This window comes from Mixophyes fleayi, chromosome 3, assembly GCF_038048845.1.
Source record: "Mixophyes fleayi isolate aMixFle1 chromosome 3, aMixFle1.hap1, whole genome shotgun sequence".
NCBI lineage: Eukaryota > Metazoa > Chordata > Amphibia > Anura > Limnodynastidae > Mixophyes > Mixophyes fleayi.
Window position 1 is genome coordinate 326,674,720 of NC_134404.1, and position 26,346 is coordinate 326,701,065.

The 26,346-nt window shown below is 40.4% G+C and overlaps 1 protein-coding gene across 2 annotated transcripts in view; it reads left to right on the forward strand.

Annotated features, from left to right (window-relative positions):
- The window catches only part of HHAT (hedgehog acyltransferase), a 249,672-nt gene that overhangs the window by 62,049 nt on the left and 161,277 nt on the right, over positions 1-26,346 (forward strand). For both annotated transcript variants that reach the window (XM_075204201.1, XM_075204202.1), the window contains exon 8: positions 1,900-2,050. In XM_075204201.1, the coding sequence (XP_075060302.1) occupies positions 1,900-2,050 (151 nt within the window). The remainder of the gene's footprint in view (positions 1-1,899; positions 2,051-26,346) is intronic.

Sequence of the window (26,346 nt, forward strand, 5' to 3'; positions counted from 1 at the left end):
GAGCTATCTCTGGGGGCTACATTACCCACCTGTCATCATAATATGGTTGTTTATTCTTGCCCTATTTAAATTCATACACTAATAGACATAGTATAGTGAAATGGAATAAACAATAGTACCTTTAGCTAGAGACTTTCCAAATTGTGCCTTAGCAATCTTATAGATGATCATAGAGACTACTTGAAGAATCCATTATTGCTTTATGAAAATGCACTCTGAATATCAATCTAAATGGTAATGAGATGCAAACAAAGTCATCTATTTGTATTTTTTTTTCTGTCCTGCATCATTATGATAAGTAGAAAATGATAAAATGTTTGGCATCTGATACGCTGTGAGAAACACAAATCAGCCAACCTAATGGCATTTTCCAGAGAGCGCTGTGCGGATCGTACCTGCAGAAGACAAACATTAGCAGGGAAGGCAGATGATTGCTTCCATAATGCCGTATTACCAACGTGCTGAACATTCACATTCTTGCAATTTATTATTGTAATTTGCAAAGTCAGCCCTTTTTAGCCATTTGTTTTTCATTCCTTGTAATGAGCATCATTGTGTAGAATATCCTTTCTGGGAATGCCGGATTTCCCTGATAGAAAATACTCTATGACCTTTGTCAAACAAAAGCTGCCACATTGCACATATATTCTGCTTATGTACGTATAGTAATATTACACTTAGGTGCCGTTGCAGTGCTCTGGGTCATGTTGCGGAGTGACTCCGGAACAGTCACTGGGGCACCCTGTGGCGATGCAACATAACATATTTTTTCTCGCACCCCATAAAGGTGCACAGAAAAATTTGGGAAGTTCGTTTACTGTGGTACTCGGAAATGAGCACAGCCGGACATGGTGGCTCATGAATTGGCCCCTTTGTATGGGGATTCCAATAAAATATGTTAGACTTGTCTTTACAGGTGGATGAATGTTTGTATTTACTGCTTGCAGAGAAGCACAGATTTGAGTTTGGTGGATCGAGGGTGTCCCTCTCAAAGTACATACAGATAAAGGGAGGACTGGTTGCATTTTTAGGGGGATTCTTTGCAATGCAGAAGTGTGCACAGCCATATCCACTACCCAAAAGGGCTTGAATTTTGCAGATCAAGGAATACTTACAGCCTGCAGAGGCATTACCCAGGAGCAGTGAATAGACATACTACTTGAACTGTCCTGGAAGGACCAGTACAAAGCCAAAGTGATTTATGTTGCACATCCAGCGCCATAAAAGAGGCCTGGTGGAAGCAGACATTTTCTGGCCTGAACCAAAGTGAGAAACCACAGACGTCATTGTGCCAATGGTGGTAGAGATATGAAGGCACACAAATGAAACCACACCAGTAATGATCTGGAAATTATTGTTTTTTTGTCAAATTCTACAAGTCTTGCATGTGTGCGTGTTGAACATTTGACACGGTGATGTCTCTAGTTCCTAGTGAATGAATAGGCTACTGTCACATGAGTATTGGTTTGCCACCATGGTGTGTAAGCGATAAGTATACCTAAAAGAGAACAATATTACTCACAGTTCAGGTAAATATATTACCTATATATAACCAGACGGCCGCATCACATGACACGCGATGCGGCCGCATCTGACGCGGCCGCATCGCGTGTCATGTGATGCGGCCACCTGTGCGCCCCCGGGCTGCATGTTGCCAGCCCGCCCCTGATGAACCCTGAATCATTTGAAAGATGTCTCGCACTGTGGATGGAGAGAAATATCTGAACACCTCCTAGCTTAATATCCGTGTATAAAGGCCCCGTACAGGAAATGGTCATCCAAGAAGTGGAGAGCATGACCTCTGAAGCTGACTAACTATTTCTCAGTCTTTCAATGTTTGCACTATAGTTACAGTGTATAATAGTATTTTTAGTGTGTGCTGTATGTTTTCTCTTCTAGGTGGTCTGGCCTTGGCTCAAGTGCTGTTTTTTTACGTGAAGTATTTGGTTCTCTATGGCCTTCCAGTGCTTATCGTTCAATTGGATGGTTTGAATGCACCGGCGTTACCGCGCTGTGTCAGCACAATGCACAGCTTCACTGGCATATGGAGGTTGGTGTGTTTATGTTCTTACTGGGGTTTATCGGACCTTTTTACTTCAACGTTGTATAATTTTATGCAATGCAATCATAGTTACTTTGTCTATTTGTCTAATCTATTTTTATATGATTACGTCTCTTCTACAAAAGTTCTAAAGTTCCTATATGATATATGTAATTGTTTATTCTTTGCTAATATGGGATTGTCTGCTTTGCATAATCCCTATCTTTGCAGATACAATTGGAAGGTTTGAAAATTGTCGTACTGTATATTAATCGAAGTATACTATTATGTACTATTATGCTTACATGTATTTCTAAAATTATATTTATTTTAAGATAGATATTTTAGGGCGGTGGGTAATCACTTCACCGACTACATATACCCAGACTGCAATTTGCCCTACATGAGAAGACTGATGGAGGACATACCGATAGAGTTTTTGCCCGACAGCTTGTAAAAGAGACTGGACAGAAATGCGACGCATGAACAGGCCGCTCGCCCGCCCAAAATGACGTTACTATAGAGAGCGACACTCTCATTACTGGTATTAAGGTGGTCGTTTAAGGATGCGATGGGTGTACCGGAGGTACAATGTAGAATGATTTTTAATAAAAACATTGTACCTCCGGTACACCCGTTGCGTCCTTAAACGACCACCTTAATACCAGTAATGAGAGTGTCGCTCTCTATAGTAACGTCATTTTGGGCAGGCGGCCTGTTCATGCGCCGCATTTCTGTCCAGTCTCTTTTACAAGCTGTCGGGCGAAAACACTATCGTTAAGCCCTCCATCGGTTTTCTCGTATAGGCCAAATTGCAGTCGGGATATATGTAGTCATTATTTAGTACCCAACCCCTTTTAGGGTACATTCTAGCTGCATGTCAACACTGGTTAGAGGAGAAGAACCCTCTGCACTAGATATCGGTACTCGTTGCATGTCCTTAATGTTATTTCATATCAGATATATACTCACTGTTTAACAGGGAGCTCCCTCATTAGTTGAAATAGATGAAGGAAAAAAGGAAAAAGATCTATTATTGTGGGTCATTTCTGGGGTGCTAATCTCATGAGGCATGGTAACATTTGCTGGTAGGTCCTCACATGTCAACACTGTAATAAAACACTCTGAAATCACGAGTGCACACAATTAACTCATTAACTGTCCGCCACACATTACCTTTAGGTCATAACCTGCTCTCTGTATATGTTTGTTCACAGCACGCTGTTTAACTTAGATCGGTATGATCGCCATCCATTACAATAACTGTCAGAGTTACAGACCAGCCGGTTTGAATTATATGCTTTGTTTGAATTTCATCTTTTTTCGCAAGTCACAACAGTCACCAATGTACCAGCTGAAGAACATATATACTACATTTTATAAGCGGGCCCCAAACCCCTATATGCATCCTGCAGAAAATATTACTTTCATTAGATTACTTTGGTTTTGGACCTTCTAAGCATCCAGTGAACATCTCCTGGAGTCACACAGAAAGAGCTTCTGTCCAAAAGCAATTAAAGAGTAGGAGACCTTAGGACAGACAGATAGGCTTTGTAATCCAGCTCTGCATTCATCTTGTTGCACATCAACACTTTTTTTGTATACAAGCAACTGATATGAACCACTTCTACACTTCCACAGATCTTTGGATATATGAAAGATCATATGGGGAGACCAATAAAAGGTGCTGATTTGTGGTATAAAATTAATAGCTAGTTAACGGCATAAACTTAATAATAATGATAGCTACTGGAACCTAAGACAGTTGCATGTCCTTTCTCTGTCTTGTTCCAGCATTGCTGCCATTTGTTCCTCTTTTGTATTGTTTTTATATGTGGATACAATCAGTTAAATGGCTTCCAATAGCATCTGTTGGCTAAATTAAGCATAATTATATATCTTCTGTTATCACCATCCCAGCGGCCAATATAGAATTCTTTTGCTCTTCCCCAACCATGTTGCGCCCTTGCTTTCTGGCACTAAGTGAACCAGAGTTTCCAGCTCTCAGTTCGGAGAAAGTTTGCTTGTGATGTAATTGGGGAATGGGCAGCGTTTTCAGTTATTGCCCAAATTTTGCTAGAAAGCAAGTCAAATGGGAACCATTGCTAAGAGTAACGGACTCATCGGTGCATGGATCTAAGGAGATTGAACTAACATTCAATTACTGGGGGCTGCTCTGTGATATCTAATAAGGTGGATTGAGACTTTGTTATTAACTTTGAATATTCCAGACTATTTTACAGAGGGACAGGTTCTGACCTAAACAAGGAGTTTTCTTTACACAATACTGGCTGATCACTTTATGTTATGTACCCACAAGATCTGCGTCTGATTGCTACCTCTCTACACTACTGTTTGTTTGCTGGGCCAAGTTTGACCACCACCCCATAGATTGTAAGCTTGCGAGCAAGGCCTTCTTACCTCTCTGAATGTGTGTTACCCAGTATTGTTTTATTACTGTGTTTGTTCCCAATTGTAAAGCGCTATGGAATTTGCTGCCGCTATATAAATAAATTATGATGATGATGATGATGATGATAATTCCTCCCTTGGCATTTGATAACGGCAGAAGGGTGTGTGAGGCAAAGAAGAGAACCCCAGGTTATTTTCTGCACCTACCAAAATCGGTGCCCATTTTCGGTGAGCCTGATGGCCTTGATAAAACGCTGCTGAATTCACATGTCAGCCAGCTTTTCCCTTCTGTTTTTTGTGTATTGCCTGATCAGAATTTCATGTACTCTCTGTGATTACTCTGTCCCAGCTCCTGTAGCTATAGTTCTAACTCTACAGATTGCATCCTCAGTCCCAATATTTTCAAATGCTAGGAATGTGAGTGACATGGCTACCGTGACCTTTTACTGGATGTAGCCGTAGCTCCTTGCACATTGATTGGAAATTGCAGGCAAGGCGCTCATAGTTTGCTAACCTTGAATTGGATAGCAATTCCTGTAAGTTCTTTCCTCCTCCGTAGTAGTAGTAAAGATGGAGATTTACAAATTGTTTCTGTCAAGGAAAGCTGAAATATGTTTCAGGACATGACTCTCAGTGTTTCAGTGAGTCCGGGATCTTTACAAATCATTTTACTGTGTTACAATTCAAAGTCACTTTGATTATGAGAACTCATTAGACTATAAACTCTCCAGCTGCTTTGTTCTAATAAATGGACTGTTGTTGCTGTCTGACCTTCACTGACCTTGGTTCTACACATCACGCACTTCCAATTAATTTAACGAGAAACATGGCATGGTGAGGCGAGAGGTGAAGTGTGTGCAAGTCCGTTGTGCATCCAGTCTGGTAAAGATCATGACAGGTACCTTATTGTGTGTGTCCTACGTCTCTCTGGTCCTTCATGGTCTGTCATGGGCATGCAAAGTGATTCTATAAACGGCACCATCTGCATACAGATTAACATTTAAATATAGATTACGAATGAGTGGAGGTAGATGACCAACACAGGATTATTTTGTATTTATGTTATGCAATTTTTTTTAGCTCTGTAATACTAACTTCACTTTAATGAGCACTGGGCAGGTGCATATTCACTGAGACATAATAACGCAGGTGACAATCTATACCTAGGAGGCAAATAATGTTGGCTCTGACAAAATGGGAGCTAAATTGTCAGCGTGAGTCTTGTTATAACTTCCATATATCCATCTTTGTTACATTGATCCACATGCATATGGGTGCAAATGCAATGCTGGTGCTTGTAGTACGACACATGGGCACTTTAAATGATGCCCACATCAAGAAATTTTAAGTGTTTTGCTCCATCATGAATAAATTATTATTGCCTCGTTGTTAATGAAGTATATTGGCAATTCAATATAATTATAAAATAATATTGCCTCAATATAACGGCAAAAATAATATTCATCATCATCATCATCATCAACATTTATTTATATAGCACCAGCGCTTTACAATTGGGAACAAACATTAATAAAACAATACTGGGTAATACATACATCCCTCCTAATACCATACACTCCTATTATATTCATAATAATTTTGTCTCCATAGGATGATTAAGAAATGTCTTTGCCCCCCTAATAAATGATGATTGCCCTCATAATTAATAAGTGTATCGTACCTCCTCTTATGAATGGCCAGATAGCGCACACAGCATGCAATCTGAGCATGGTGGTTTTTGTGCAACTTGATAAATTTCCCATTTTGTATTCTTACCATGTAACAAAATTGTGATGGGGGAGCTTTGATATTTTTGCTTTACCTGAGCAACTTTTATATTTTTATTTTTTCTTCTTTTGGATCCATTGTAAAGTAAATGTCTTTTTTTTATAGGTGTTAAAATGGTGGGATAAATCTAACTAAAAACTATGTACCGTGCAGAATTCTAATAACCACTAAGACACTGTAGGGCCTGAGTCATTAAGGAAGGTAAGGCAAAAAAGGAGCAATTGTTCTCTGGGACAAACCATGTTAATCAATGCAAAGGGGTGCAAATTAGTTTATTATTTTGCACATCAGTTAAATACTGGCTGATTTTTCATCTAGCACATAAATACGTAATAGCTTTATTTGTACACTGAAATTTAAAGTTGATCTAGGACATGCCGTACCCCACCTATAAATCTGTCCCCACATTTTACATTTACCTCCCCCCTCCCCCCTCCAGTGCAACATGGTTTTGCCCAGAAACAGTTACTCCTTTTTTATGCTTTACTCTCCTTAATGACTCCGGCTCTGTGTGTGTCCATGGATATTAATTCATCCCACAAAATGGCTGTGTATAGGCAACAGATGGACTTTAATCAAGAGAAGGACACAGACATACAGAGATACCAACATTTCTATTTCTCAGCTCTGTCACTGTAGATTTCTATACAGGTCCTTAGATTTACACAATGGAGGAAACATTTTTGTTTATTTCCACTAAAGGTTAAAGCAGGGTTTGCTATTGAGTTAGAGTTGATTCATTGCTCACATTTCTCTTTATGAACAGGCTGTATGAATACTTCCACAAACACAGGTGAATGCAGCATTTATTGAGAAGGGCTGCACTGTCAAAATGCTTGTAAGTGGCTTTTTCCAGCTGTTAGATAGGAATCTAAAATTTTCATGGGACTGGCTCAACTGAGCATCAACTCCCACACACAGAAGGCATAGACGGGAGAAATGAAAGCCTGTTGATGAATGCCTAAGCTGCTGTGCTATATATTTTATCTTTAAAGTACTTGAAAGGAAAAAATATATACATGCATGTTATTGCACACTAAATGCTCCATTATAATTATATGTGAATTCAACATATTCGTTACCTTTGACTTCGCAGGACTTCGAACCTAAGCTCGTCATCACTTTTAGGTATTTGATTGAAATCAGATCACCTGTTGTAAGAATTATTTAAAACAGTCTATAGAGGCCAGCAGAAAAGGGCAGCTGGCGTGACTTTAACAACAGGATAGAGTGTTTCAGCTCCGTCAACTCCTACTTTTCAATGTATAAGCAAGTTTTAAAGCCAAAATGTAGCCATTCCGAACACCTAAAGGTTATCAACAGAACGGAGATTTAAGGCTCCTGTCAAACTGGTGTGGGATGATTGTGGTATAAAAAGTACCTATGAAACTAAATTCATACATCTAACTGGTGTAGGACTTAAGACCAGATGCTCAATGATGTCTGTTGTCTCCCATCTCGGTGACTAGTTGTGGGAAAAAAACAGGCCATGGCTTTCTGCATGTTGACCAGATTAGAGTGCTTGTTCCTTGTGGCTATTATATAGGACTGTCACGGGCACTAGGAGTCTTTACCCAGGGATCACCAGGTGGTAGGCTTACCAGAGCAGTATAGGTGGTAATATGGTACTCTGGTAGCGGGGTGATCACGGAACAGGAAATAGCAGATGATGAGATGCTCAGGAAAGTCTATGACTAGCAGCACTGGCAATATGGAAGTAGTAATACACGAGGAACTGTATGGACAAAGGACACGTGAAGGTAGTCAGTGGTCTGCGGTAGCAAGTTGTACCACTGCTATAGTGAGGAGGAATGTCCAACAGAAACGAGGAGGTGATGAGAGTCAGCGGTCTGCGGATAGCAAGTTGTACCGCTGTCTGAGTGAAGGAATGGAATCCAAGTGGAGGTATCCGGGGAGTCAGTGGTCTGCGTTAGCAAGTTGTACCACTGCTATGTGAGAGGATACTGGAACGGGTGAAACTGTAAACAGGAGTCAGTGGTCTGCTACTAGCAAGTTGTACCACTGAATATATATGTGAGGAGGTGCACGGGGAGAGACTGCAACACAATATATACACGGGCACCTTGACTTTGATCCACAGTAATATGCACAATATAAATGTATAAATGACTGAACAACACTGCCAATGTAGAAAGTCTCTTGAAGTAATCCAGCATGAGATAACACAGTCAATGATGGCAATAGAGTCAGCAGATAGTACACTCCAGAGGAGAACCAACACAGTCAATGATGGCAATAGAGTCAGCAGATAGTACACTCCAGAGGAGAACCAACACAGTCAATGATGGCAATAGAGTCAGCAGATAGTACACTCCAGAGGAGAACCAACACAGTCAATGATGGCAATAGACTCAGCGGATAGTACACTCCAGAGGAGAACCAACACAGTCCAGCAAGGTATGCAATACACCGCACAGTCAATGGGAAGTATGCATACCGTGGTTCAGGAGAAGGCAGTCAGACAGGAGTGCAGAGATACCTGAAGGGCAGGAGGCCGGCAGGATCCAAAGTCCCTGGATGGGTGAAGCGGTGGTCTAGCAGGTGCAGCGCACAAGTAGGTAGACCAGCAGGGAACACAGGAAGGCGTGGAGAGCGGATCAGTAGTAGATGGATGAGTAGCGCTGAGAAGTAACAGCAGCGGGTCTCTGCGGGAACACGGAGGTAGCCAATAGCAACCAGTAGGTGCAGTAACGATGGGACACCGGAGCAGAGTTGAACTGGAACAGTTGATCACGGAGAGTAGCGGGTAGCAATAGTGGCAGCAGACTCAAGGAAACACGGGAGAGTTGACAAGGGCTGAAGACTGAAGCGCACAGGGGCAGCGGATAGGAATCAGCCAAACAGTCACGATGAAACACAGACGGGTTGCGGGTTGAAGACTGTAGTGCACGGAGGCAGCGGATAGGAATCAGCTAGCAGTCACGATGATGAAACACAGACGAGTTGCAGGTTGAAGACTGTAGTGCACGGAGGCAGCGGATAGGAATCAGCTAGCAGTCACGATGATGAAACACAGACGAGTTGCAGGTTGAAGCCTGTAATGCACGGAGGCAGCGGATAGGAATCAGCTGGCAGTCACAATCATGAACAGGTGAGTGGATGTGAATGAAAGACTGTAGTGCACGGAGGCAGCGGATAGGCATCAGCTAACAGTCCCAATGATACATGGTAGAGTTGAAGTGATTAGAAGACTGTAGTGCACGGAGGCAGCGGATAGGAATCAGCTCACAGTCACGATGATACAGTAGATGGTAGAAGTGGTATGGGAACCACAGTAGTAGAAGTGGTTTGGAAACCACAGAGGTAGAAGTGGTTTGGAAACCACAGGAATCAGCTGGGCTGAATAAACGAGGAAACACAGGAACACCTTCAGAGACTCATGGGGAATGAGACTCCAAGATCAGGCAACGTGGTGTTGACCACAGGTGCTTAATATAGGGAGGTTGCCTGATCTGCCAATTAGTTAAAGGAACATACACTGGAGGTATGGAAAGGGCTGCGCATGCGCAGTCCCTCAGGATGGAGGACGGCCACGGTTCCTAAATGTCCGGGAAGAAGCACTCACAGTCCGGTGAGTGACAAGGACTTCCATGTGTCCTGTGTTTTTTTTTTTTTTGTTTTTTTTTTTTTACTCTTTTGGTCCACTAGAAAGCTGAAACTCACAGTGGTTAATTTGCAAAATCTTTTTGAGTGTATAAAAATTGTGACAGTGAGAGGTATAAACTGAAAATAAAATAGCCGCTCTGCGAAGTAATACATGAAACATGAAAGAAAGATGTATTAAGGTTTTAATCTTGTATGGTAAATGGTAAATGCTGAAGACAATGAGTCATCCTCGGGCCGGCTTTTGAGGATAGGAGAGTAGAAAAGACTAGGATTGCGTTAGGTGCAGGATTTACAGCCCCCTCCACCGTCATATCTTCACAAGTAGTAGCGTATCCTATACAGTTCTGATTTTAAAGAAAACAAAATAAGTGTTTAAGATTGCCATGACGCTTTTAAAAAGCCAACTTGAGCTGAGTTTTGAAAACACATAATTAGAAATGTTGGGTAGGGGCAGGGGTGAAGGAAGATTTTAAATTAAGGAGGAGTTTTTACTTACTGAATATTAGCCTGGCATGGAAGGCAAAGGGGTGCTACAAGCCTGTTAGTCTAAGGCAGCCTGAACCCTTAATCTGGCTCCTCTAAGAGAGGGGATCCTCTCTTAGGGGTCCCTTAGTTTTGAAATGAAAACTATGTCATCCTTCTATTCTGACTTGACCTGTTATTTTAGGCTCGTTAGATGTTTAAATGCTGGAAAAACAAGCCTTGTGTGGTTTACTGCTGATAATTAAAAAACCGACTAGAAAGAAGAATATGCACTGTTTACAGAGGAGGTATCATTGGGCCCAAAATCCATCCAAGTGTAGTTCATGCATCGGTATTACCCAAACGTTTTAACCAGATAAAAAAAGGTGGCGGGGAAGAACATGGCAATTATAGACCTTTGCCCATTTTATTAAAACCCAGTAACTAAAGCATTGAGTCAAAGGACTACCATATATATTTCGAACTGTCCGGGAGACTCAGAAATTTCAAGTAGTTTTCTCAGACCCCCAGGAGAGCAGGCCTGTCTCCCGGATCCCTCCCACTTCCTAGTGAAGGTCGCGGGACTGGGGCCTCAGTGGTTGGTTCACTGCATAATTTTGGCCCTGCCCCCTCAAAGTGAGGACGCTATCATGGTATATCGCTGCTGGGGTGGGGACAAAATGATTCAGTTTGCAGCACCACATCCCCCTGCCTTTGCCCATTGGTCTCCCCTGCGGGATCTAATGGAGGCGAGTCTGTTAAAGTTGCAAAGTATGATATACATGCAATACAGTAAATGTATTCCTATAAATATTGTATAGTTTCTTACTTGCACAGATTTATGTTGGTCACCTTTCGCCTACACTACCCAATGAATAATTTAATCAATTTGAATAATCTTACCAAGAATTCATAGTAGTGTTCTGCTGTCAATGCTTTGATAAACTGTAGTTATATATTAATATTAGTGCTATATAGTGGGCTTACTTGATTTTTAAATAGCATGACCTATAAATAAATCATCTTAATAAAGCAATAAGATAAGCCGGTTATTTAAAGCCAGTGAAAGTCTAAGGCAAACAGCGGTCTTGATAGCAGCAGAAATAGTGTTATAGCTTTACACACATCCATTGATTCCTGTCTGGAAGGCATAATGTAATTGTATCCATACAAATTTAATTTATATACACATATCTTTTTTCTAGACTATCTGAGACTACTTTTTATATGTGGGTTAATTTAAAATAGATGCTCTGTCGAGCTTTGACGAGCATTTTAATAATATACATCCCTGCTAAATGTTCAAAGCTATGCAAATGGTAAATATTTTACCAGAGTGCTTGTGTATTCTGTGTGAGATTACTGTGTGTGGGAGTTCCTTACCGACTTGCAACTCAGTTATTGTTCCTCTCTCTTATACCCTGTATGTGTAGTCTGTGATTGTTTTTTTTTTTTTATGGAAGCAGTGCAAAATGGAAGGATGTCACATATATGATTCTTTACTACAATAAATGCTGCCAGCATGTGGCATTTTGTTGGGGGATAAACTGTATTGATATATAAATAGTATTTTTTATTTATTTCTTTGATTAGAGAGGCTGTACTGCTTGTCTGTGTGAAGTTTTACCATTCAGCCCTCTGCCTGTTGCTGAGTAAGAGATTGGTATTGTGACAGGATGGAGTTCCTATGCCACCATATCCGTGTGTTGCTGGGGACTGCTGGCTGATCTTGCCTTGCCACTGTCCCCTTTTCTTTATCCCAAATGCGCCCTCTAACCGCAGTAGGAGGGGCTTAAACTACTACCACCAATGGACACCTTAGTGGCATCCAGGACCGCGTTCCTCTGGGTAACTTACTGCTAGTGCACTTGAGCTGGTACCCCTGACCTCTTGCCTTTAGATCAGGGTTGCTGTGGATGGCATCACAGTGGCCTAGTGGTTAGCACTTGTGCCTCACAGCACTGGGGTCATGAGTTCGATTCCCGACCATGGCCTTATCTGTGAGGAGTTTGTATGTTCTCCCCGTGTTTGCATGGGTTTCCTCCGGGTGTTCCGGTTTCCTCCCACACTCCAAAAAAACCAACATACTGGTAGGTTAATTGGCTGCTATCAAAAGTGACCCTAGTCTCTCCCTCTCTGTCTGTCTATGTGTAAGTGTGTGTCTATAGTAGGGAATTTAGACTGTAAGCTCCAATGGGGCAGGGACTGATGTGAATGAGTTCTCTGTACAGCGCTGCAGAATTAGTGGCGCTATATAAATAAATGATGATAACCCTGACCTATCACACTGGCTAGAGCTGCAGGTAGCTGGAAAAGCGTTATCACTGTAAAGCTAGGGTCCAACCTCAGAACAGCCGGAGACCGGATTAGATTTGGTCTAATTTGTGGTCACAGGAATTACAGCAGGGTAAGTAGTTGTCAAAGCAGGTTCTTGAAGCAGTGATGTTTTATTAGCTCAAGTATCCTAATAAGGACAGTTAAACGCCAGTTTGTGGTACTAGTGGTCTTTCAAGAGGTACAGATGGAATGATACATTACATGGTCAAACAGTGCTTTTTTTATACAGTTTAGGACACAGCCTGGCAGGGGTGTAACACTGCCCCCTTGTCCTAGATGGTTCCGCAATGTCTGAGTTATTTTTAGTATCAGAATGCAATATGTTCCCCAATCATGGATTTAAATGCAATGCAAAGTTAACAAAATTTACACTAGTCTGTTATATCCTAAAACTTGCTGGTTGCATTATTCAGACAGGATCTGAGATGCAGAATGAAATGCCACACCGGTCAGAAAGGCAGCAGCCCCCTGCTGTGTATACAGGCTAAACAGATGTGTTTGCAACCGAGATGAAAAGGTTTAATTAACATGAGATTACCTGACTTCAGACAGTTATAGAAAACAAAAACAAATTTCCTCTCCTGCCCCTGTCTCAGATATAAATAAATTTTCTTTACACACAAGGCTATTGCATTAGAAATCAATACATTAATATGAAAATAAATACATTTATACCCCCAGGGCCCAGCGCAGGGACTTAGCTTTCTCTGGCGCTGTGCACCAGTTATTAACAGACACCACAGAGCCCATACATTAAATATTTACATTTACATTAATTCATATTCCCTTTAATACTTTAATCCTATAGTGTTGAGGTTTAACCCATTCGATGCTCCCCCTGGCCACAGTCATTATCTTACCGCTTCTATAGGAATTTATACTATTCAGCCCTCTTCCTGTTGCTGAGTGAAGGAGTGTCATTATCTTACCTCTACTGTAGTCAGGTATACTATTCATCCCTCTTACACAGTAGTAGAAGTGACCTGGTGATAGCGCCATTCATTCAATTATCTTTTCATAGGCTACCTGGTACATAGATGATATTTAATTATAGTAAAGTTACTTATTGTTTATAGCAAATTTAAAACTGATCCTGGTGAAACAGAGAAAAGCTACACCGATATCAACTGGGGCTTCATTATATAGGGACATTTATTCATAAAGCAAAGCAGAACAATTGAGACATTTGCACAAAATATACCCATATTGAATAGATAAAAAACATAATCTGTGCTTAAGCATAAATTATGCACAATTTAAATTTTGATAAGTGTCCCTTTATATTGTATCACTTAACACTGTCAAAGGTGGAGGATGTCTATTCTGACACTCTGCACATTATTATAAACCTTTGCTAAAAACCTAATACAGTTAGTCGCCAACGGTTTCCCGTCTTTGGAGCGATACATTACACTGGTCTGACATAAACGTGTACCATGACTGCCTGCTTCTGATGGGGTGAGAGGTCAGACAATTTATGGAGGGCTCTTGAACTTCAGGGTCAGACATTGAACCCCAACCAGAAGAATCAATGAATTTATTAGTACAAGAAAGTATTTATCTTCCTAAGGAGAAGGTTGTGAGTGAGATACAGCTTGGTGTCAGCAAAAATGTGCTGTTAAAGCTTCTAATGTCAAAACCAATAGGACATGGACCCATTTAATATAGACTACAGACTGCTTACGTATGTGTGTGGCCAAGCTTGATGCGTTTTGTGAGGTTCTTGGAATTGTATTAAAACAGAGCAACTATCGCTTGTCATCGGAGAGACCAGTAACATTAGTCGTTAGTAGTGTTTTCAGGATCGGAAACACCTCTGTGGAATATACAAAAGTACTTTGAGATTCATCATTAATGAAATGGCAAGTATCAGATTAAAATAATGTGTATTTCTTCTTTATTAAAAATCACCCTTTTAAATGTATGCTTATTTGCTACATTGTGATGTATCTAAATTAGTACATGTTTGTGCGTAAAAGCTAAATCCACCCAAAAATGGATCCCCACGAGTTAATCTGCAATCCTAATGTTGTCTGTGGTCCGATGAGGCTGTCCTCACTGATATCCTTTACATATAGTCAGCATGTTGTCAGGAGCAAGGAGAGCATCACTGGTCTACAGCAGACATGGGGTGACCCTAGGCAAGCAATATATTGGATCTATTTTTAATTGATAGTACTCTACCCAAAAATAATTTTTCAGTTTTATGTAAATGTATCCTTTAAAGATAACCATTGACATTATTTTCGCTTAAGAGATTCTGTCGTGCACATACAGTGTATTGGCAGTTTAATTTATTTATGCCATACGTATATTGTGCATCTATTGGGTATATCTATTATTCAGAGTTATTCATGGCTTGATATATAGCAGCTAAAACAAGAAATGTAGCACAGTAGGAAGACATTGATTTCATGCAATTAATGTGACCCAGTATGACCTTAACAAGAGGTCACCATTTACTGAAGGTGAATATTGTAAGGAACATTAGTATTCAGGACTATTTATTCTTAAATATTTTAACAGCCATCAACAGAGCAAAGTGCATTCAGTGCAGGAAATGTTGCTTAGTCCGGCACTATAATCCCCCACCCTCCTTTAAACCTCCTTTGCTGGTTTTCACATTTTCCACATTAAGAGTAAGCAATCCCTTTAGAATCTACTGTTCCGTATGTGTGATATTTTATTATATCTCAGCCAGGGGCATCACAGTATATATGCCATACTATCATAATATGCTGTAGTATTAATGCCTCACAGTGCTGGGGTCATGAGTTAAATTCCTGACCATGGCCTTATCTGTGTGGAGTTTGTATGTTCTCCCTGTGTTTGCATGGGTTTCCTCCAGGTGCTCTGGTTTCCTCCCACACTCCAAAAATATACTGGTAGGTTAATTGGCTGCTATCAAAATTTACCCTAGTCTCTCGCTCTCTCGCTCTCATGGGGCAGGGACTGATGTGAATCAGTTCTCTGTACAGCGCTGCGGAATTACTGGTGCTATATAAATAAATGGTGGTGATGATGATACTGAGCAATATACATTTAGTAGTTTGGTTCCATTAGTAGTTAGCCTGTTAAAATGCCAGCAGGAAAGCCTGACCATATACTGGCAGTAGTAGTTATTTAAGATTTGTTACCCATGATTTTCCCAGAAGCACACAGTGACTTAAGGGTGGTTGCCACCTGCTCTACACTGGCTACCACTTAGCGGCAAATTAAAAGCTGTCAACGTGCATCAGTTGTTATGGGCATGGCTGCTTGGTCCTCATCACGGCAGAGCTGTCTACATGATAACTGCTGCACCAATGACTTAGTGCAATTTCACATGGCCAGCTACAACATATGGTCTCTACTGCACAAACCACCCATTGTACAGACACCTATTGTTTTGTTTATGTATTGTAATTCTGGTGGAGAGGCGCCACATTGCTGCATTTAAAAAAAAAAATGAGGATCATCTCTTACCTTAAACTGTCTCTCAGTGCCTCGCAGAGTCAGCCCTGCTGTATGTTCATTGAGCTGGAACTGACTGTGCATGTGCTGTAAATTCCTGCTACAGCATCATATTATTAAACAGCTGGCAGTGCAGGCTGAGGAGTTACTTAACAAGTTTGTATCAACAAAATATGTCTATAATATAATATAGCAGTTAGGTGACATCTGGTGCAAAGTGTAATACAGCCGACTGTATCTGTACAAAATATGGCTCAACTAGATATACCAGATATGGTCTAGCTTTCAATACCGAGTAGCAAAGTCTAATATGCTAAACCATAGCTGGTGCCCAGTGTGGCAGGCTGAACCATATCTGGTACAAAAACAACTTATTTGTTATCCCCGGGTGCTCACACGAGTGAAAAGTTGCCTTACTAGACTTAGGGAACTACCATTCCCTGTATGTAGAACAAATAATAATAAGGAAATCTGGTAATGGTGTTAAACACTAAATACAAAAATAGATGCTAAAGCAATACCCTAAATGCCATATGTTAAAACAAGTGCAACCAAATGTTGCAAACAGAAATATCCAAATCATCAATACTGAACTTGGATTCTTTTTATCAGCCAACGTTGCTCCGAATAATCCTTGTATAAGTGAAATCTCAAAAAGAAAAATGTGTATATAGGGAAGTTCTGTATAGAAGTGAAAAAAATGTAAATAAATCATATAGTATCACACGCAGGTGATACTATATAAATAGAATGCCAGCTTTCACACATAAAGTTTGTGTAAAACTGGCGTCACGTGTGATGGCGCCCAGTCTGATGGGTGGACCCATACCTGGCATCTAGTGTGACGGACGAACCCATATCTGCATCCGGTATGACAGGCGGACCCTCATACAGCGCCCAGCATGACTGGTGGACTCTTATGTGGCACCCAGTGTGACACACAAACCCTTGTCCAATGAAAAAGCAACTACCAACCCTCGGTTGGGTCTCCTCCTTCAGCATCCTCCTCAGGATGCCGCTCACTGTCTCATGTCCTGCTCTGGAAGCCAATTGTAGAGGTAGAGGACTGAGTTCAACTTCCACCATGAAAGGAGGCGACAGGCGGCAGATGTAGACCTTTACATGTCAATTTGTCATATAAGAGTCTCTATCTTCTGCCCCTATCACCTACTGGTCATGGTGATTAAGGCTTGTTCTGATTAATGAGCCCCTGATCAATAGCAGTACAATAATAATAACTATCCTGTTGTATATTAATGAACATTTATAGGGACGTTAGATCCTCAATACAAAGTATATATTTCCATTTAGACTATTGTATGTCAGATATAATATAAACTGTACAACAGTTAGAGAGTACAATGCTACCTGTGCTGGGACTTGTAGTTCCTCAGCAGCTGGTAAGCCTTGTGTTTATGTGGCCTGAATTGTCTTATGTCCTGTATGTCCATCTACAAGAGTGTATGGCATCAGTAGATAACTCGACCAGCAGCAGCGTGTCCCTGGCTATGTATTTGAATATACCTCGTTACATTGTTATGTATAATTGTTTTTGCCCTGACCAAGCACAAAGGCGTTATTCTTCAGTATTATTTATGTTTGCCATTCCCCTTCTATGCATATTAAAACCTATTCTTTATTCTTGAAATGATTAGCCCATGAGATTTGCATTTGTTAATTTCTATTATCTCTCTAGAATAATATCATGTTTATCTTCTTTGATTTCCTGCTTGAAGAGCCACTGAAGTAATAGATATTTCCCCTGGCAACTAGTGAATAATGGGTCAATTTCAATTATATAGAAACCTTTGCACAACTTCAGCCTTCGCACCTTCTGAATTATGATACCTTCTGCTCTTCCATTTTATACTCGTGAATCACCTCTACCCAGGGGGCTTCAATCTCCTATTTGTGCTATGTCATTTGTTGGAAAAACAATTGAGTAGGAGGTACGATGGAAGCTTATTTTTTTTTTAAAAGCTAAATGTATGACAGTCCCAAGAGCCTCTCATGCAACATTTAGATTATAGATGTCTTGACTGCCTCAAGGAAGGGAGAGAGAATTACATCATTACACTGTAGCCTGAACTAGGATGTACTGGACTGACAAATTATTCTTTCTGTCTACCTGCAATCTATCTACATAATAATTTCTATAATATACAAGTGATTTTAATTTTGTTATTCTTAATTTGGAGCACTATATATACTGAATTACATTTAAAAATTACCGTGGTCTCTCCCGACATTACCCCTGACATTCCATTTTTCTTTAACTTGTTTAACCTCACTCCTCACAGTGATTATCACAGGAAACTTTCAATGATCATGTAATTTTCTTCAACAATTACTATATATATATATATATATATATATATATATATATATATATATATATATATATATATGTGTATATGTGTGTGTGTGTGTGTGTATATGTGTGTGTGTGTATGTATATATATATATATATATATATATATATATATATATATATATATATATATATATATTAGTAAATTACCTTTCACAAAGTGCTTGTTGCAGTAAGTGAAAGAGAATATGTAGTTGTCAGTGGTTGGTTGACTCCTGAGGTCTGTAGCTGGAATTACAGAGCACTACATTTTGCGGAGCAGAGGTGAAATGAAATTCCAGTTTGCAGAGCAAAGTTATTGTGATGAAATAAAGGGTGAAAAGGGCACATTTTCTGTGGCTTTCCTTGCAGTGCATGACCATTTCCATTCTGCAGGACATATATTATGCACCACCATAGAGCTGGTGGATACCGGGTCTCCCTGTTATAGTGAATATCAGGCTGGGATGTCTATTTGTGGGGCTGATTGAGAATTTAGGTAGGGATGTGCGCTTTCTTTTTAAAAAAAATAAATAATTATTTAAAGCAGTGCAGTGTGCATGGGAAGGGGTTTATTACAGGTTTCAGTTGTGTGTGTGTTGTGTATTGTATTACTTGAAGTATAACTTAGAGCACATCTCTCTGTTGAACGTCTCATCAAAAGTATAGAACGAGTCCCAATCTCTCTCTCTATTATAAAGAGACCCTTTAATTGAATCCTTACATGAGTCTTGTGGGGTGTGAATAGAGAAAGATCATCTGACGTTAAAAAATGAGGAATGTGAGCAAAGTGTTGCAGAATTAACTGAGACTCTCCAAGAGTGCTTTGGGGAAAAAGAGAAATCCCTTCACTTGTTGGAGAGTCAATCTGCATAAAAGAGAGCTATGCCGAGATAAAGATGTTGAAAGAGACCCTCTCAATGGTGCATAATGGAAGAGGTGCTCGTTGTTTTTACGTTTCAGGAAAAAGCTCTACAAGAGAAGAAGCAGGAGAACAATCACTTATTGAAGAGAAAAATATTTCTGCCAAATATGCAGACGAATGCTACAGTGCAGAGGATGTGATAAAAAGGTCAACGCTGGCCTTGACTTGCTTCCTGAAAGTGGCATTGAAGCTTAATGTTGACTTAGAAAGACTCAACATTCCACTGTGTGATGAACTAGAGGAGGAATGTGCTACCGGTGAGACAGCGCAAATATATGAAGTTCAGGAGATCAAACAGAAACATGCACAAGTTGTTGGAATCTGTCTGAGCAGCTGGAGCAAACATAATCTGTAAAAGAGAACTTAGAATTGGTCAACCACACACTGGAGAGTGAGCATAACCATCTAGCCCTTGAGGTAAAGGCACTTATAAAGAACAAGGTGTTATAGGGAAATAGTGTGGGTTTATTGTTCCCAAGAAGCTGCCACAGAAATATTTTTGTTTGCTAAACTTTATAGCATTTGAGAGGATTCGGATGATGAATTGTCAGTCGGGCTGAGTCCCCAAAAGGAAGTGATTAAGAAATGTATAATGAGATAGACCAAGCGGCAGGTCCTGAAAGCTCTGCAGGAGGATACCTCTGGGTATATGACGGTGTGTATAATGACTTACAGATGGAGATGGACAGTAAGGAAACTGGCGAACATTGTGATTTGATGACAAAGTCTTTCATTTGTCTATGAAAGAGGTTGATAATCTGTTCATGGATGTGTTACGCATGTTGTAATTACCATAAAGGAAAAACCTGCAAGGAATAGATCAAAACCAGAGAGAGTCTGCATAAGAGAACTAAACAAGAAGGGTTCACAATCCGGGTGTCAGGAAGAAAGCTGCAGAGTTTTATAGAATCATCAAGTATTAAGAAAAAAGAATGGATCGCTTGGATAATGGTACCTGGAAGTTAAAGTGGATTGGCAAAATGTTGGGAAAAAGCATATGGAGGTCGTGTATTGCAGGCTTTAGAAAGTCCGTCTCACCACCACCATGGAAAAAACTCCTAATACAACGAGAATTCTAAGTGAAAGTTTGAGAAACTCTGACAGTAAAGATGAGCAGTGGTTAACATGGTGGATGAAATGCAGCTGACCGTGACCAAGGACGATAAAGTAGAGACAAAAGCAGCACCAGAGCTGGAGTTTACAGTTCCATACATGACAGCCAAGTACGGAAGAAGCACCAACCAGTTTAAACTGAAAGTATACTGTTCTAGTGCCAACAATTGGGCTAATTGGATAAGACATGAAACATTGCAAACAATAGAGATACATGGAAGATGAGGCCACCAGATGGTGGTCTCAGTGTGTGTCATGCGGGAGGCAGGAGGTCTGGGAGGACAGCTTAGAGAGGAGGAAAGGGAAGAAAATGTAAAAATAAATACTCTTGGGACTTAAGCAAAAACAAATTTTTTTCTCCAACGTTCTGAATCCCAACTGGACCTTTATCAAGGAGAGGTGCACATGCAAATAGTGAGGTCTTCAAGTCGAAGGTTGAAAATATCATCCTTGCTACAAGTTATAAACCTCTCTGCAAGACCGGATGTTCCATTTTACCAAGAGTGTGACTAGACATGTTATAAATCATGTTCTGCCACATGAAGGCCATCCTTTCACGGAGTCACTGGCTTCCCCTTCTTGTCCTCCTCTTGCGTTTCAAATTCAGGAATGTGTGAGTGTTCCTAAATAAGAAGCCTGATTACTGACAGAGTTCCCAGTATCACTAGCTTCAATATATTTTTTTGAGGAGTGACTAGTTGCATCTAGATCTGTGTATTAGTTCCTGGGTTAGGGACACCTGTATCTGTCCATCCAAGGTTGGCGTGTTGATAGGTTCTGTGGACCAATCAGCCATCCATAAATTCATGGTCAGAATGGTCCTGTTGAACCTTAGCAAGTGTCTTTCTTAAAGTTACGTCCAGATGTTTTTTGTCAACTTGATTGGTTAACTAAATTAGACAATCAGGTCTCAGTATTATCAACCTTGATAGATGCTTCAGTCTTGGTAATTTCTGCTTTAGTTTTTCTATTCCCTTGTTGATTCCCTCAATCACTAGTTGGATAAGATCTAATGAACATATATTGAATATCGTAATCCATCTGCTACAAAAATCAGGATTTAGCTTACCGGTTTCTTATGTGAAACCCTCTGGGTATCCTGCATGCTTTATAATTACCAGGCAGTGTGATGGCATGTAAATAAAAGTCAGTGGATTCTCTCTTAAGCCTAGTAATTCAGAATAATGTTGATCTTTATCAGTTGTTTTTAAAACATTTTATAACATCACTCAAGACTTCAGTGTGTAGAATATTATTGACATCAGAGAGTAAAAGAAATTATCTCAGCCTGATCAATCCCTGCTGCAGCTCAATGTAAAAAAAAATTCCATTCCAAGTATAATCAATATATAACAAGTAGTACAGTTTGCCAAATAGTTCAACATAAAAGTCCTTCTTAGCATTGCGTGCCTGCAACTCCGTTTCAATAACCACAATTCCAGACTGTTTCAAAGCAAATTATGCAATAAAAGTGATAACAAATATCCTTGTTGGTGAAAATAAGGTTAATTCAAATCTAAGGTACATCTTAAATGTGTGCTTGAATATGTAGGTAACATGAAATGTTTAAATGATACATATGAAGGTGCTTTATGCCAACGAGTAACAACTTCTTTGGTCCAATACCATGATGAGTGACTGATTTAGATAAATTTGCACAAGTTATCAGGTCAATTCTCTGCATACTCTTAAGTGGTCGTTTAAACGGCTATCACTTTAGGCAGCATACAGCGACTGAAGTGATCACAGCAGAAGCGGTTCCCCTATGTGAGATGATGATTTTTGCTCTTTTTTTTTGCTTTTGAATATGACGTCCCCTGTGTATTTTACTTATGAATGAGATCTCGGTTTTACCTTTTTTTTTTATTTCATTTTATGACACTGTCTGTTGTGATGCATTTAACACAGATTTTTATTGGTAAAAATATACTACTAACTAAAGATGAGCGCACTCGGATTTTGTGAATCCGAGTCGGATCCGAGACAGATCCGGGTATTGACGCCAAATGAAAACTTGAAACCGAGGCTCTGAGTCATAAACCCGCTGTCGGATCTCGCGATACTCGGATCCTATAAATTCCGCGCTAGTCGCCGCCATCTTCACTCGGGCATTGATCAGGGTAGAGGGAGGGTGTGTTAGGTGGTCCTCTGTCCTGGCAGATCTCGTGCTGTGCTGTTCTGTGCTGTTCTGTGCTGTTCTGTGCTGTTCTGTGCTGTTCTGTGCTGTTCTGTGCTGTGCTGTGCTGTGCTGTGTTTTGCAGTATCAGTCCAGTGGTGCTGTGTGCTGTGCTCTGTCAATTTTGAGTTCAGTGGTGCTGCTGGGTCCTGTGCTTTGTCAATTTTGAGTTCAGTGGTGCTGCTGGGTCCTGTGCTGTGTCCTGTTCAGTCCAGTGGTGCTGTGTCCTGTGCTTCTAAGGGCATAGTTATTTCCCCATTATTCCCAAGTGTTTTAAAAAATAAAAAAAAGTTATAAAAAAAAAATACAAAAAAAAAATTAAAAAAAAAATTAATTACAACAGAATTTGCAAAACCAATCCTGCAGTATAAGCCCATTGGTACTGCAATATTACCAAGTTCACTCATTCTGCAGTAGAAGTCCATTGGTACTGCAATATTACAAAGTTCACTCATTCTGCAGTATAAGTCCAGTGGTACTGCTATATTACAAAGTTCACTCATTCTGCAGTATAAGTCCAGTGGTACTGCTATATTACAAAGTCCACTCATTCTGCAGTATAAGTCCATTGGTACTGCAATATTACAAAGTTCACTCATTCTGCAGTATAAGTCCATTGGTACTGCAATATTACAAAGTTCACTCATTCTGCAGTATAAGACCATTGGTACTGCAATATTACCAAGTTCACACATTCTGCAGTATATCAGTCCAGTCCAGTGGTGCTGTGTCCTGTGCTCTGTCCTGCTGAGTTCAGTGGTGCTGCTGGGTCATGTGCTGTGTCCTGTTCAGTCCAGTGGTGCTGTGTCCTGTGCTCTGTGCTTTTAAGGGCATAGTTATTTACCCATTATTCCCAAGTTTTTAAAAAATAAAAAAAAAGTTATAAAAACACACTAAAAAATAAAATAAAAAAATAAATAATTATAACTAAATTTTCAAAACCAATCCAGCAGTATAAGTCCATTGGTACTGTCTGCAATATTACCAAGTTCACACATTCTGCAGTATCTTGTGCTACATATAATGGAGACCAAAAATTTGGAGGATAAAGTAGGGAAAGATCCAGACCCACTTCCTCCTAATGCTGAACCTGCTGCCACTAGTCATGACATAGACGATGAAATGCCATCAACGTCGTCTTCCAAGCCCGATGCCCAATCTCCTAGTACAGGGCATGTAAAATCCAAAAAGCCCAAGTTAAGTGAAAGTAGCAAAAAGAGAAACTTAAAATCAGCGGAGAAACGTAAAGTTGCCAATATGCCATTTACGACACGGAGTGGCAAGGAACGGCTTAGGCCCTGGCCCGTGTTCATGACTAGTGGTCCAGCTTCACCCAAGGATCTAAGCCCTCCTCCTCCCCCCCCTCAAAAAATTTAAGAGAGTTATGCTGTCAGCAACAACAACAAAACAGCAAAGAACTCTGCCTTCTAAACAGATGACATCGCAAATCCCCAAGGCGAGTCCAGGGGTGTTGTTGGTTGTGAACCCTGACTTTCCCATCACTGTACGGGAAGAGGTGACTCCATCCAGCATTTGCAGCACGCCCTCTGCATATGCTGGAAGGATCACCCACAGTCCAGTTACAGATTTGGCTAATGAAGGTGTGAATGTTGTACACCGGGAGGAGGATATTGATGATTATGATGCAGACAGATACCAAATTGCCTTTCTCAATTTCTATTTATATTCTAGATTATATAACGGCTGAATAGTTTTCTATTTTACTCCTAGTGGAGAGGGGATCTGATGCAGACAGATACCAAACTGCCTTTGTCCATTGTTTTGTATATTTGAATTTCTAGTTCTACAGTCTATGCAGGCTGCTTTTTTTATATTCAACTACAAGTGTAGGGCGGGGGGGGGCATAGATAGCCACCAAAGTAACGTGGTCCATTTAATTTCACTTTCTAGCTTCACAGTCTGTGCAGCCTGCTTTTTTTTTATCTTCAAAGTATTTACAAGCCTTGCAATCTAAATTAACTAGAGGTAGTGACGTGGTAGAACTCCAAAAGGCAGTTTGGAAGCCCCTGTACAAACTGGCTGTATTTTACCTGAGTTGTCCCCCCTCCAGTGTGTACTCGGAAAGAGTTTTTAGTGCAGCGGGGAACCTGGTCAGTGAGCGGAGAAGGAGGTTGCTTCCTCACAACGTTGGAAAAAATGATGTTTATAAAAATGAATAATCAATTCCTCAATGAAGTACAGCACTGCCCTCCAGATAGTACAGAGGGACCTGTGGTTGTGGAGTCCAGCGGGGATGAATTGATAATGTGCGAGGAGGAGGAAGTACACACTGTAGGGGGAGAGGAATCAGAGGTTGAGGATGAGGACGACATCTTTCCTCAGTAGAGCCTGTTTAGTTTGTACAGGTAGAGATGAATTGTTTTTTTGGTGTGGGGGCCCAAACAAACCAATCATTTCAGCCACAGTTGTTTGGTAGGCCCTGTCGCTGAAATGATTGGTTTGTTAAAGTGTGCATGTCCTATTTCAACAACATAAGGGTGGGTGGGAGGGCCCAAGGACAATTCCATCTTGCAACTATTTTTTTGGCATTATGTGACCATTCAGCAGTCGTTTGCCATGTTCAAAAAGTAAAAGAAAATGCCAACAAATTCAATAAATTAAATCAAAAGTTAAATGCCCTGTCATTATGTAAAACAAGAGGTTTTGACGTGCTAGAATTAGTGTAGTGTTAAGATGTTATAAACACTACACTTGGAACTTGGAGGAGGTATTGTGGCCCCGGTATCAAATTGGGTGCCAGGGCCACCCCACTACGCAGTCCAGATACTTGTTTGGTGGAATTCTGACCAGTTGAGGGTGTATTTATTTTATTGTGGCCCCGGTATCAAATTGGGTACCGGGGCCACCCCACTACGCAGTCCAGATACTTGTTTGGTGGAACTCTGACCAGTTGAGGGTTTTATTATTATATTGTGGAGACCACTCTATACCACACTACCACTCTATACCACTCTATTTAATACTTTAATTCCATTTAATACTTTAATTCTATTACTAATTCCCATAAAGAGGTACTGCCGCTTCTATTTAATACTTTAATTCTATTAGTAGTTACCATAAAAAGGAACAAATTAAACAAATTTTACCAAAAGTATAATATGACTTAGACTTACAAACACTACACTTGAAAGATGGTGCCTTTAAATGAAAAAGTCAGTCTTCATTGCACGACTATGTGCAACAGGGACAGTTTTTTGGTTTACAAAGTCAACCAATAACACTTCGACCATGTCTGTCTTTAACATACTTGATGGGATCTCAATGATGAATGCTCTGTACCATGGTTGGAGGAGGTATTGTGGCCCCGGTACCAAATTGGGTACCGGGGCCACTCCACTATGCAGTCCAGATAGAGGTGTATCAGATATTAAACAACGTTGACTGTTGCTGCAACATTTTTAAATAATATTGTGGGGAACACTACACTACGCAGTCCATAAACTTTTTGGGTGGAATTCAGACCCGTGGAGGGTTTTTTAATAATATTGTGTCCCCGGTAAAAAATTGTGTACCGGGGCCACCCCACTACGCAGTCCAGAACCTTTTTTTTTGGAATTCAGACCCGTGGAGGGTTTTATAATTATATTGTAGGGACCACTCCTCTACGCAGTCCAGATAAATTTATTGGTGCGATTCAGACC